This window comes from Carcharodon carcharias, chromosome 18 (genome assembly GCF_017639515.1).
Source record: "Carcharodon carcharias isolate sCarCar2 chromosome 18, sCarCar2.pri, whole genome shotgun sequence".
Taxonomy (NCBI): Eukaryota; Metazoa; Chordata; class Chondrichthyes; order Lamniformes; family Lamnidae; genus Carcharodon; species Carcharodon carcharias.
Window position 1 is genome coordinate 68,011,824 of NC_054484.1, and position 15,042 is coordinate 68,026,865.

Here is a 15,042-nt window from a genome sequence, read left to right on the forward strand (position 1 = left end):
TTTAAAAACCTACGTGAAACCTCTTCCCGCCCGAGGATGAAGTTTCATGCTTTTTCTGAAGCCCACCAGGGCTCCCAGCCTGCCCGCCAACCTTAAGGTTCGACAGGCAGGTCCTTTAATGAGGTCAATTACTTTTCCAATGGCTTTAATTGACCGTTGACAGGTTGGCGGGCACACAGCTGATTTGGCTGCGCCCCCGCCGACCTGAAAATTGAAATGGCACGGGGTGACGTCAGGAGTTCCACCCGATGTCATCCCGCATCATTTTATGTGTCGGCGAGCAGGCCCCGCCCCCCACTCGCTGACCTCAATATCCTGTGCCCCATGTGTTCTAGATTCCCCAGCTAGCAGAAAGAATAGGCTGGATTTTACACTCCCTTGCTGGCATGTTTGAAGGTGGGGGAGCAGCATGTGACCAGCTACTGCCTTCCCGCCCACCTCTAACTGTTTCCCATCTTATGAGGGGCAGTGGAGGCATTGGGAGGCCCACCCATCTTTGGGCCTATTGAGGCCTTTACATTGTCAATTAATGGACACTTAAGGACCTATTCCTGCCCCTACCACTATTTTACCCATGGCAGGGGGAGGCCCACACCAGTTGGGAAGTCCAGCAGCTTTTACTGTGTGAGCTGGTGTGCTTTATTAACTGCTCTCTCCACCTGTCCTGCCACCTTCTATGATCTATACACATATACATAAAGATCCCTTGGCTCCTGCACCCCCTTAAGAATTGTACCCCTTATTTTATATTGTCTCTCCATCTTCTTCCTACCAAAATGCATCACAATTCTCCACATTGAACTTCATCTGCCACCTGACTGTCCACTCCACCAACTTGTCCATGTTCTTTCAAAATTCTCCACTGTCCTCCTTACAGTTTACAATGCTTTCAAGTTTCATATTATCCACAAACTTTAAAATTGTCCCCTGTGCACCAAGATCTAGGTCATTAATATATATCAGGAAAAGCAAGGGTCCCCTGGGGAACTCCACTACAAACCTTCCTCCAGCCCAAAAAATATCCAGTAACCATTACTCACTGTTTCCTATTACTCAGCCAATTTTGTATCCATGTCATTACTGTCCTTTTCATTCCATGAGCTATAACTTTCCTCAAAAGTCTGTTGAATAACACTGTACTGAATGCCTTTTGGAAGTCCATGTACACTACATCAACAGCATTACCCTTTTCTACTTCCCTGTTATCTCTTCAAAACACTCCAGCAAATTAGTTAAACATAATTTCCCCTTTAGAAATCCATGCTAGCTCTTCCTACCCGACCCACATTTTTCCATGTGACCATTAATTCTATCCTGAATAATTGTTTCTAGAAGCTTCCCCACAATTGAAGTTAAACAGGCTGGTCTGTAATTGCTGGACTTATCCTTAAAATCTTTTTTGAACAAGGGCATAATATTTGCAATTCCCCAGTCCTCTGGCACCTCCCTTGCATCTAGGGAAGATTAATATATTATGGCCAATGCCCCTGTAATTTCTACTTTCACTTCCTTCAATATCCTTGCATGTTTCTCATCTGGTGCCGGTGCCTTGTCAACCTTAAGTACCAACAGTTGATCCAACACTTCCTCCTTATCAATTTTGAACTCTTGTAGTGACAGAGTTTCCTTCTCTATCACCATGGCCTTGGTAAAGACAGATGCGAAGTATTCAGTTATGCCCCCTGCCTCCATGTGTAAGTCCCCTTTTTGGCCCCTAATCGGCCCTACTCCTCCTTTTACCGCCTCTTACAATTTATGTGCAGATAGAAGACTTCGGGATGCCCCATTATGTTGGCTGCCAGTCTTTTCTCATAATTGCTCTTTGCTTCTCTTATTTACTTTTTCACCTGCCCTCTGAACCTTCTGTATTCCGTTTGGTTCTCAATTGTATTTTCTACTGGACACCTGTCATAAGCACACTTTTTCTTCTTTACCTTAATTTCTATCTCCTTTTTCATCCAGGAAGTTCTGGATTTGTTTGCCCTATCTTTCCCTTTTGAGGGAATATACCTTGACTGAGCCCAAACCATTTCTCCTTTGAAGGTAGCTCATTGTTCAGCTACAGATTTTCCCACCAACTTTTGGTTCTAGTCTATCCGACCCAGCTCCCATTCTTGCCTTTTTGAAGTCAGCTCCCCCCAGTTAACTATTCCTACTCTGGATTGCACATTGTCCTTTCCTACCATCATCCTAAACCCTACGATACAGTGATCACTGTCTCCTAAATGTTTTCCCACTGACACTTGGTCTACTTGGCCAGCCTTATTTCCAAGAACCAGGTTCAACAGTGCATCCTTCCTTTTTGGACTGGACACATGCTGCTGTAGAAAATTCTCCTGAACACAATCTAGAAACTCCTGCCCCTCTCTGCTTTTTACATTACCAGTCTACACTCAGGTAATTAAAGCCCCCCACCGCCACCCGCCTCCCATTATACCTACTCTATAATGTTTGCATCTCTCTGTAATTTCCCTGCAGATTTGTTCCTCTACATCCTTCCCACTAGTTGGCGGTCTATAGACTATATTGAGCAATGCAATTGCACGATTTTTGTTCCTTAGCTCTAGCCAAACTGATTCTGTCCTTGAACCCTCTGGGACATCCTCTTTCTCCAGCTCTACAATGCTCTCCTGAACCAATACTGCCACCCCACCCCCTTTTCTTCCTTTCCTATCATTTCTGAACACCTCGTACACAGGAATATTTAACATACAGTCCTAGCCTTCCTGGAGCCAGGTCTCTATTATCACCACATGGCAATCTGCACCTGTAACTGCCCAATCACATACATGCACAGTGACCCTGATTTAGACTTCATAGCTTTCTCCCTTACTCCGACTCCACCTATTAACTTACTATTCTCTTTACTAGTGCTATCTGTCCCTCCCAGTATTTTGTGCACCCTAATATTCCTCTCTAATATTCTCTCCTGGTTCCCACACCCCTCCAAGTTTATTTTAAAGCCCTCCCAACAACACAAGCAAAATACCCGCAAGGAACTCGGTCCCGGCTCTGTTCAGGTGCAACCTGTCTGACTTGCACAGGTGCCATCGTCCCCAGAGCCAGTCCCAGTGTCCCAGGAATCTAAAGCCCTCCCTCCTGTACCATTTTTCCAGCCATGAATTCATCTGCCTTATCCTCCTATTTCTGTACTCACTTGCATGTGGCACTGGGAGTAATCCAGAGACATTTGAGGTCCTGCTTGCTAAATTTCAACTTAGCTCCCTAAATTCTGATTACAGGACCACATCCCTCTTCCTACCTAAGTCATTGGTATCAAGGTGGGCCACAACCTCTGGCTGTTCACCCTCCCCCAGAAGAAAGTCCTGCAGTCGCCCAGTGACACCCTTGACCCTGGCACCAGGGAGGCAACACACCATCTTGGAGTCACATCTATAGCCGCAGAAACACCTGTCTGTTCCCCTAACCAATGAATCCCCTATCACTATTGCTCTTCTTTTCTTCTTCTTCCCCTCCTGGACAACTGAGCTGCTCGTGGTGCCAATAACTTGGCTCTGACTGCACTCCTCTGAGGAACCAGTCCCCTCACCAGCTTCAAAAATGGAAAACTGATTTGTGAGCAGGACCCCAGGGGACACCTGCATTACCTGCCCAGTTCTGTTGGGCTACCTGGTGGTCACCCATTTCCTTTCTGTCTCAAGGCTCCTAACTGCGGTGTGACCATCTTTCTGAACATGCTATACATGTAGCTCTCAGCCTCGCAGATGTACCACAGTGACTCCAGCCTTGAACTCTGAAACCCGGAGTTCAAGGTTCTGCAGCTGGCAGCACTTCCTATACATGTGGTCATCTAGGACACTGGTAGCGTCCATGACTTCCCACATATTACAGGCCACACATTCCAATGAATGAGCTGCCCTGCCATGTCTTAACTTTATTCTACTTTGGTTTACTTATACTACTTTATTATACAGGCCCTGACTTTCCCTTATTCCTGGTGTTTTCTCATACAAATCCAAGTATAGCTACTTTTTAAAAAATAATGTGCTTTTCTAATTTATGGCAATTTAAAGACAGTGCCTCACAGCAGTTTCTTACCAACCAATGAACTTGTGGCTTTCCTGTGATGTCACTATTTGTTTTTTCTCACCCTCCTTTCAAACTCAGCGCAGGCCGGTTCTGAGCAGCTGACTGGTGTGCTTCTCCAATTCCCAGTTAAGTATAGGCCTCAAACCTCAGTCCTGATTTATATTCTCCAGCTCCGGGATGCTCCCTCACAGGTCCACCGCTCTCCGACTCCCAGGGACAAGCACACCCAAGTCTCTTTGGACATCAATATTTACAAGTTTCGCCCCTTTAAAAAACATTCTGCTTTTCTATTCTTACAATCAAAATGAATAACCACATTCCCACATTATACTTCATCTGCCATCTTATTGCCCACTCACTTAAACAGTCCATTTCTCCGTGTCCTCCTCACAGCTTACATTTTTTTCTAGCATTGTATTGTCAGTGGACTTGGATATACTACTCTCTGTCCCTTTGTCTAAGTCATTAATATAGATTGTAAATAGCTTAGGCTCCAGCACTGATCCTGGTGTCTCTCCACTAGTCACAGCCTGCCAAAATGCCTCATTTAAGCCTATTCTTTGCTTCATCTGGCCAAATAAACATCTGTGCCACATCTCCTTTTGGATGTTCAACAGCAACCTGCAGCTGTCCCTATATGGACCAGTGGTAGGGCCAATCTGTCCAGTATTGTCTTTGTCCAGTATTACTTGGCAGAGTGAACACAACACACATTGGAACCTGAAAAGTTCACTGGCGTAAAGCCTGATTTAAATATTTTGACAATGGACGACACAATACAATACGAAGGGGATGAATACTGTGAAAACCTTCCTATAAACTATGATTTATCAGTACTGATGGCTAAAAGGAAACTGAATTTGAAGAATAATAAAATAGAACAAATTACACATGAACTGGGCTTCTGCCAGCAACTGATGGCATTTTCTTTGAAGGATCCAAATTTTATACACAGATTAGGTTTAAAGAAGTTTCCGTTCTTGACTAGTGCTGTGTTGCTGTGATTAGAGGAAATACCATCTTGCTGCAGTATTGGAAGCACAATTAACTGATTGTGAAAGTGACAATAAGCACAATAGACTTCAAGATGCAGAAGGAAGAGCAGCATCTGTATGACCAAAGCCCCAAGGTTGTCAGCAGTTTCTGTGCAGGCAGAGGTCAGGGCCAAAACACAAGCCCCGGAGCAGCATGGTGCAGGCAGTATTGAGGGAGTTGCTCAGAATGTCAGTGGCACCTTAACCTCCCAAGAAAGGACAATATAGTGTCAGAAGTATTTTAATGACTTCACTAGAGTGGCCAAGAAAAGTGAAAGCATGAGTACCCTTGCATATCATAAAATAATACAACAATATTAGCATTCATAACCACAATTGGCTAACGACTGGCATCTATGATGCTGGGAATCTCAGGAGGAGGCCGAGGTCATGTACCCAATACTTCTGGCTGAAGATTGTTGCAAATGCAGCCTTGTCTTTTGCACTGATTTGCTGGGCTCCTCAATTATTGAGTATGCATATATCTGTGGAGCCTGTTCCTTCGGTTAGTTATTTAATTGTCCACCACCATTCATGACTGGATATGGCAGGACTTCAGAGCTTTGATCTGTTGATTATGGGATCACTTTGCTCCAGCTATCACATGTTGCTTCCATTGATTAGCCTGCATGTAGTCCTGTATTGTACCTTCATCAGGCTGGCATCTCATTTTTAAGTATGCCTGGTGTTGCTCCTCGTATGTTATCCTGCACTCCTCATTGAACCAGGCCTGATGGTAATGGTAGAGTCAGGGATCTGCTGAGCCACGAGTTTACAGATTGATGCCACTCTAAGTCCACAGCACTTCATGGATGCCCAGTTTTGAGCTATCAGCCCTGTTCTGAATCTATCCCATTTAGCCTGATGTCAGTGCCACACAACACAATGGATGATATCCTTAGTGTGAGGAGGGTGGTCACTGCAACCAATAATGTCATGGGCAAATGCATCTGCAACTGGTAGATTGGTGAAGATGATGTCAAGTTGTTTTTACCCTCTTGTTGGTTCTCTTGCCTCCTGCCACAGGACAAGTCCTTTAGGACATGGTCAACTCAGTCTACATACTACAGGCATCTAATCAGGCAAACATTGAATAATAGGGTATAACTAGCTTTGTCAAAAATATCTAAATTGGACCCTAAATTTGTAACAAGAATTTTAATTGTGCTGATGATATAAATGGTTGAGAAGATGTATAAATATTTAATGATATTGGGTGTGATTGCTTTAACAATTTTAGTATCATAGCTCATTAAAGAGTAGAATATTCTTTTCATCATAAAGCGATTTTTTTTGTGTCAAATGACTGTTTCTTACCAGTGTGAGGAGCATCTGCTCAGTGTAACCATGTTGTTATTTCTTGTTTTAGGATTTTTCTATGCCTTCTATCAGCTTATTTAGCCTTTATTCATTTGAAGGTCTAGAGCTGAATCTTACAGGAGGCACCAGTTGCTGGAAGGACAAGGATTACTACAACATTCCAAAGTCAATCAAGGTGAAGGGTGGAATGTAAGTAGGCAAAAATTACTGATTACCTGTTGTTCTAATGTTTAGAAGACATATTTATTTCTGCATCAGGGATGAGGAAGCCCAGAAAAGGTGGTGGATTCTAGTTCAGCTAACACTGTTAAAAGGGAGCTGCCATGAAATTGGTTGAGTGGCAGGATTTGAAGATTGCAGAGAATTGGGATACATTCATTGAGACCGTACTCCCAAAATAGAGCCTGGCTCAATGGGAACACCCAATCCTATGAGTTGCATTCAAATCAAGTGCGGCTCGACACCAGCAGCACAGCCTCTCTGCATTTAACATATTAATAGCGTTGCTTGATTTTTTTTCACATGGGGAGACAAAGAAAGGAATTCAGTATTCCTTGAAATAGGAGATCAACAGGAGTTGGCAGTAAGTCTATGAAAGTATAATTAGACACAGTCTCTGGATGAAGTGGGCTTGACAGCCAAGTTATCATTTCTTGCTCCTTACTTTTCAACTTTCTTATGCAGCCTTGAACTAACTCAAACCAAGCCAACATAAAATGGGATTATACGGATAAAATGACTGATCTCAAGGTCCTAAAGTGGAGCCACGCTTGGACCAAGTAAAGATCAGTGAGGGAGCAACTTAACTGTAAAAACAATTCTTAGGCTTGCACTCTTGCAGCTCCATCTGAATTTAGCCTGTAAATAGTTCATGGGTAAAGTTCTCCAATGAAAGCAGCATTCATTTTTTTTACTTAAAAGTATAAATCAAAATTGCAAACTGCCATTTACATTATCTCTTTTCTGTGTAAACTGATCTCTAGCATTTTTATCATTGTTTCAGTCATGTACAACTGAATAACCTCAAAGCTGTTAATGAGATGAATAATTAACTTAACTGAGGTTTCTTATCTGATCTGCCAGCCAAATATAAAATATTAAGATCTTAAGGAGTCTGTTGAATTTTTAAACTGTCATCCTTGACAAAGATCAATGATGAAAGATAGAAATGGAACTGAAAATTAAAGAAAAGCAACAGTGAAAGCAACAGATTTTGTAGAAAGGTGAAATACAGCAGTGGAAACAAAAGAAGTTAAGGGAGTGAGACAAAAGAGGATCAAGGAAAAGACAACCATCAACGCAGAAAACCCAAAATCAGAACATTTGTGTCAGCCTTGGCTCAGTGGTAGCACTCACAGGAATCAGAAGGTTTGAGTTCTGGAGATTTGAACATATAATCCAAGCTGAAATTCCAGTCCAATACTGAGGGAGTACAGTACCTCACTGTCAGAAGTGCTGCCTACTGGACGAGACATTAAAATGAGATCCCATCTGCCTCTCAATTGATTTGAAAGATCACATGGCACTATTTGAATCACATAAGATATTGAAGGATAAGAAAAAAAAAGCTGGTCTATTGACTCTGCCCTATACTGTCATGTTGTAACTTTGTTACACCATGATCCATATCTGCCTCCAACACTGCAGCCATACAATCGCCTAGATGGGTGAAAGAATCTGGGCCAGTTTAGGAAAATTGCCAAAGATAATCAGACATATTGCAAGAGACCAATGTGACTCAGATACACTTCCCCCAGTACTCATATACTCTCTGTTCATAACAATTACACTGAGGATCTTGTCCAGTTCCCTTTGAGTGCTTACAGCTAATCTACACTCACTGCAAGTAGAGGCAGTTTGTTCCAGAGATTGATCAATCTTTATGAAAATAACTATCTCCTGAATTTAGCTTATTTATATATTTGTGTTAATTTATATTCATGTCCACGGTCCTCTCTAGACCAGCCAAAGTCAAATCCTCAATGCCTAACACTTATCCCAGGAACACTGGACAAGTTCCTCAGTGTAATAGTTATGAACAGAGAGTATTTGAATACTGGGGGAAGTGTGTCTGAGTCACCTTGGTCTCTTGCAATATGGTCTCTTGGCAATTTCCAGATGCCGGCTGATGACCCTTTAAGTCTAGGGCTGTCTAAAATCTATTTTTCTTATCTAATATCCTTGCATTCACATATATCTTTGCATCAGCTGCAAATTTAGGGATAATTCTTGATGTCTTCATGCATATGCTTGATATAGATGGTAAAGACAAAAGTCTGGACACCAACTGTGGGGCACAACCATCTACCAGTCTCTCACCCACAACTGGCACCATTAATAACTATTTCCTGTCTATGAGAATGCAATCCATATCTTTATTCAACCCAAACTCTTCTTACTGGTCCAACAAAGATCAAACTTATTTAGAGTTTTAGAGTCATTATGGCACTGAAAGAAGCCATTTGGCCCACTGATTCCAGGCTAGCTCTCAATAGAGCAATCTAATCAATCCCATTCCCCTGCTTTATCCTTGTAATCCTGCAAGTTTATTTCCCTCAAGTGGCCATCTAATTTCATTTGAAATTATTCATCATCTCCCCTTCCACCACCCTCGTGGACATTACCATTCACTATGTAAAAAAGTTCTTCCTCTCATTTTTCTGCATCACCTGCCCAAATCCTTTAGTCTGTCCTTTAGTCCTAGTCCTTGTACCACCAGCTAAAGGGAAAAGCTTATCTTTGTCTACCTTATCTAAACCTGTTATAATCTTGTAGACATCTACCAAATCTCCCCTCAATCTCCTTTGCTCCAAGAGAACAACCCAAATTTCTCCAACTTAACCTTGTAGCTAAAATCCCTCATCCCTGGAACCGTAGTGGAAAATCTCCTCTCAACCCTCTTAAGGGCTTTCACATCCTTCCTGAAGTGTAGTGACCAGAACTGGCTAGTGGCCCTTCGTCAAAGGTCTTTTGAGATTCAAGATGTACAATGTTAGCAGCAAGCTTGCATTCCACCAACCTATTGACTCCCTTAAAAAAATTCAGCAAGGTTGATGAAACAAGGATTTTATTTTCAAAGGCCATGTTCAGATCTCAGATGACCCCTTTTTTTGTCTAGGTGGTCATATATTATATCACCAGTAAACCCTTTTATCATCTTGTCTATAATCAACAGTGAGTTGGTGGGTCTGGTTCTGGTTCTGATACTTACTATTTTTAAATATTGGCACCATACTCTCCAGCTTAAAACTCAGAAAACTTAAATATAGAAGCAAGGAGCCCAGAGTATACAGGACTTGGAACAAATGTACTGGAGAATTCCCCCAATGTTCTGGCAAATATTTATCCTTCAACCAAATAAAATGGATTATCGATCATTTATCTCATTGCTTTTTGTGGGATTCTGATGTGAAAAACGGCTGAAACATTCACCTATAGAACAGCAGTACAAAGTAATTCATTGTCTGTGAAGCACTTTTGGATATCCTGAGGAAATTAGCTTAACATTTTGTGTGGAATGCTTCATCAGGAATGTAAGAGATGACTGAGAGTTATTAAAAACGTCAAGGGATATGAGGATAGTGCAGGAATATGGTGTTGAAGTAGAAGATGAGCCATGATCTCACTGAATGGTGGAGCGGATCCAAAGGGCTGAATGGCCTACCCCTGCTCCTATTTCTTATGTTCTTAAGTTCTAAGCACGGGAACATTTACAAGTAAGATATGTGAAAAGTAGTTTAGATAAATTGCAGGTTTAATTCAATTTCTTGTGATTGAACAAGAATAACTAATAGATTCTTGTTTGGCATATAAATAGATGTAAATAATGAACCAAATGGGGCTGAATTTTTAAATATTTTAATATGAAGAATCCAACGTAAACAGCATGATAGAAATTGGGTAAATGTCATTTGTCCAGTGAAATTATGGCAGGCGGACAAGTGGAGCCACTCCAGAAACTGACTGCTCAATGTTGGTATCAAGCACTATCAATTACAGCTATTGTATAGCTTTGATGCAAGTAAATTTTCCTCCACTTTGCTCCAACAATGTGGCTTAATCCCAATGTCAACCTATGTAGAGCACCACCCACTGGAAACTTTGACATTTCTTGACTTTCCACAAGAGCCATCTTGTGGCCTTTCCACGTGAGATTGATGGTTTAATGAAAATTAGTATAAGGGGAGGTTTTGTGCTTTGGACCTATGCCCACAGGGATGTGGGTTGTACTTGGGATCCTTACAGGCAGTACACAGAGGAGACATTCATACAATGGAGTAGAATCAACTTGGAGTAGATTTGAACCCAAGAGATGAACTTTCATTCTGGAATCCTGATTCCGCCATCAGGATGAAACGCAGGTTGGGAACCCACAAAGGACCCAGAGGGCAATTTTGAAGGAGGCGGCCAATTAAGGGGCCTTAAGGGGCTTAATTGAATACCCGCCAGGGCCGGGAAGGTAACTAGTCCTGACGTCAGTCCTACTCCTCTATAATCATGTGGAGCTGGGAAAGTGATGTAGAGCCGGCCAACAGGATTTCTCTCCCATTTTCGGCCCTGCCCCCACCTCCAGTCCACTAGGCCATTGAACATTCAACCCTCCAGTGTCAGAGATACTAACCCACAGCACGAGTGAGAGAATCTGTAGCCTACAAAATATGAGAAAGTTACTTCAGTTATCATCTTTAAAATAAAGTATATCAAGTACCACTGCAAAAGTGTGAGATTACAAATCATAGAATTTACAAAGAAGAGGCCATTTGCCCATTATGGTGATCGTTCTTCAAGTGGAACTGCTAAGTCCCATTCCCTGTTTTATATCCATTTTAGATTCTTACTTTCACCTCTGCTGCAATAGCTGATTGTTTTACTGTTCAGAACTGGCAACAGAAACAAGAAAAAAGACAATGAAAGGATTAAACAATTGTTATGAGATATATTGACAATAACATATCGATTTAACAGATGAGCTGTTCATGAAGCCACTCCCAGTTCTCATAACTGCTTTCTACATGACTGGCAGGAAAAGAACTAGAAAATTACAGAAAATATTTCATAATGATCTGTTTGATCAACCTTTTGTTTCACATGTGTCCTATCTTTAAAATTAGAATTTGGTAATATTTTAGTAACTTTTAATGTTTCTCATTCTTATAATCAAACTGTTGTACTTTAAGGAAAACATTTAACTCGCCTGGACCGGTCACAAGTGAACTGGATAACCTTTCATAATCGTATTTGTTTGAAATCAATTCCAAATTAGTATGTTTTGCATTAAGCACCTTGGGACAAACACTCTTGAGAAGTAAATTCACTTTGATCAGTTGGCAATAATACAAGTGACTGTGTGACATGAAATGAAATGAATTTAACATCACCCTTACAAAAAATGATCAATATGTTAAGTAAATTTATTCTATTTTCCCCACACCAAATACTAGAGACACGTTCAAAATTGTTTATTAGATATAGATGGCATTATTGAATCAGACCTATGCAAGCCAAGAGAAAGAATAATTCAGCTCTCATTTTACAATTCCTCATAATGTTTTGTTTGTATATAATCAGATGGATCGCCTATGAACATGCCAACTTTAGAGGAAATCAGTTACTTTTGGAATGTACTGAAATTGCCAACTGGAATAAATTCAGTGGATGGGAGACAATTGGCTCAGTTCATCCACTCAAACAGGTAACTCAAACTCTTGCTGCAATTGTACAGAGCCTTGGTGAGAGCATGTCTGGACTCTTGTGTGCAGTTTTGGTCTCCTTAACTAAGGATGTACTGGTCATAAAGGGAGTGCAATAAAGGTTCACCAGACTAATCCCTGGGATGGAGGAAATGTCCTTTGAAGAGAGATTGAGGAGACTGGGACAAAAACAAAAATACCTGGAAAAACTCAGCAGGTCTGGCAGCATCTGTGGAAGGGAGCACAGTTAACGTTTCGAGTCCGAATGACCCTTCAACAGAACTAAGTAAAAATAGAAAAAAGGTGAAATATAAGTTGGTTTAAGGCGGTGGGGGGGGGGGGGGGGGACAAGAAGAGCTGGATAGAGGGCCAGTGATAGGTGGACATAACCAAAAGATGTCACAGACATAAGTACAAAGGGGTGTTGAAGGTGGTGATATTATCTAAAAGAATGTGCTAATTAAGGGTAGAAAGCAGGACGAGCAAGGTACAGATAGCCCTAGTGGGGGTGGGGTGGGAGGAAGGGATCGAAATAGGCTAAAAGATAGAGACTGGCTCTGTATTCGCTAGACTTTAGAAAAATGAGGTGATCTCATTGAATTGTACAAAATTCTTACAGGGCTCAACAGGATGGATGCAAGAAGGATGTTTCCCCTGGTTTGGGGGTCTAGAATCAGGGGACACAGTCTCAGAATAAGAGGTGGGTCATTTAGGACCGAGATGAGGAGGAATTTTTCAGTCAGAGGGTGGTGAATCTTTGGACTTCTCTACTCCAGAGGGCTGTGGAGGCTCAGTCATTGAGTATGTTCAAAGCAGAGTTTGATAGATTTCTAGATACCAAAGACATCAAGGGATAGAGTGATAGTATGGGAAGATGGCGTTGAAGTAGAAGATCAGCCATGATCTAGCTGAATGGTGGAGCAGGCTCGAGGGGCCAAATGGCCTACTCCTGCCGCTATGTTCCTTTGTTCCTAAGTAAGTTGTCAAGCTTTTGCAGTTGAAACCCATACAAGGAACTTCAGGGTTGTGTCTCTGTATCCCCCAACTGTTTGCTTCATGTTTTTCCAAATGCCACCCCAGACTTTTGTGCTTCTAATTCTTCATCTGTATCAACCAGTACGCTTCCAAAAAGGGGGTTTCTGCCTCCTGCTTTTAATATTGAACACCACTGAGAAACAGGACATGCCCTGCCTCTTACAATTTAAAACTAGTCCATTTATAGTGCAGATAATGTGTTAGTTTCACAGAGTAATATAGACTCCAAAAACCCAACACTCTGATGCATTTTCCCAATTCTCTCACCATAACCACAGGAAAGAAGATGCAGCTGTATTAATGAAACTATCTGCCTGATTCTTCTCCCATGCCCAGAGACACATAAGGCAGACAAAACACATGCTTAAACTGCTTGGCTACGTAACAAGCACACCTTCTGTGGCCATCAAGTCTTGGAGTAGAACTCAAACCTGCAGCTTCTGCCTCAGAGTCAGGGATGCTACCCACTGCGCCACAAGACCTCCTAATGAAACTATACTGGAGTGAAAATTTGGTTCATATTCTACTGGAGGAAGAGTGCAGTGATATGTTGGACAGGAAGTGTGGGATTCAAAGGCAAGTCAGGTTGGCAAGTGGAGAAAAACTAGGCTGCATTGTGGATATCTGCCTTAAAACATACATGGGCAAAGGGCACTGAGCCCTTTATATCGAGAATAATCAATGGTACATCAGCTACAAGAAGTAACATCTTGTTTTTCATACAGCATAAGTACATAAATTGAGTTGTTTGCAAATTCAGTCAATTTCAAAAAGTATGTTCCTTTTGTTTAGCTTTCTGATTGGAAGTTCGCTGTCTAGTTTTGTATCTTCTTTTAACATTACTAACAGCCACATTTTTGTCAACCAGGCTGAGGAGGGATGAAAATGTTATGGGCCCAATTGTAGGTCCCAACTGGGGGCGGGAATGGAAGTAGGTACCAGTTTCCCATTGCCGCTCCTGCTGCCGGCAAGTTTCACCAGAGTGGGGCAAGGCCAGTCCTGAGAACCTGCTCAATTTACAAATAAGTCCAAATAAGGTAACTAAAGAACTCACTGAGAGTCCACAGACTTGAGATTTTGGTGGGGTCATGGGGCTGCATGCTGGGCCAGGAGAAGACCAGGTACATGGAGCCGGCACACACCAGGGAGCCAGTCATGGACGTCCCAAGAAATTAGATGCACCACATGAAAGGGAGGGGTATTCAGCCATTGACACACATGCCATTGGATGTGTATAAGGTGCAGGGAGAGTGTTGAATGTGCACTCGGACACTTCAGGGCATTATCATCCTCCAGGCATCATGGAGGTGTAAGAGAAAGGGGCAAGGCTCACAGACATAATTGGCAGTCCATTTCAGTGCAAGGAAAGCAGCAGCTGCCAATGGGAACACGGCGCTCAGATTTCAGGTCCAATGACAATGAGGAGCATCATCCTGTACAAAAAAAGCAGAGACCAGGCACGAAGCAGGCAGCTGAGAGGGACGAGGGGTCAGGAAGGCAAGGGGTGCTATACTCTAAGCATATGACCTATTGGCCTATATAGAGCTACCTTGAGATGATCGAGAATCAGTGCCACTGGAGTCTACGACTCTGCAGGGAGATTGTCACAGAGATTTATGCCATCACGGTGAAAGACCTCACACCTCACAGCACTGGCCACCATGCCCTAACAGTAGCTGCCAAATCACTGTGGCCTGGAACTTCCTCACCACTGGTTCCTTCCAAGAGTCAGCTGCGGACTTGGAGATCTCTCTCAAACAGTTGCTCATCACTGCATCTCACAGCTTACTGAGGCCCTTTTCTTGAGAGCTGGGCATTATATTCAATTTCATGGGGCCTTGAAGGGCATATTCGACTACACCTATGCAGCCAATGGGGCATCCGCCGGTGAGGTTCAACTAGAAAGATTTCCA

At 42.3% G+C, this 15,042-nt stretch overlaps 1 protein-coding gene across 2 annotated transcripts in view; it reads left to right on the top strand.

The window, feature by feature from the left end:
• The window catches only part of LOC121290944, a 142,629-nt gene that overhangs the window by 113,706 nt on the left and 13,881 nt on the right, over window positions 1-15,042 (top strand). For both annotated transcript variants that reach the window (XM_041212002.1, XM_041212004.1), the window contains 2 exons: window positions 6,454-6,593; window positions 11,973-12,096. In XM_041212002.1, coding sequence (XP_041067936.1) covers window positions 6,454-6,593; window positions 11,973-12,096 — 264 coding nt within the window. The remainder of the gene's footprint in view (window positions 1-6,453; window positions 6,594-11,972; window positions 12,097-15,042) is intronic.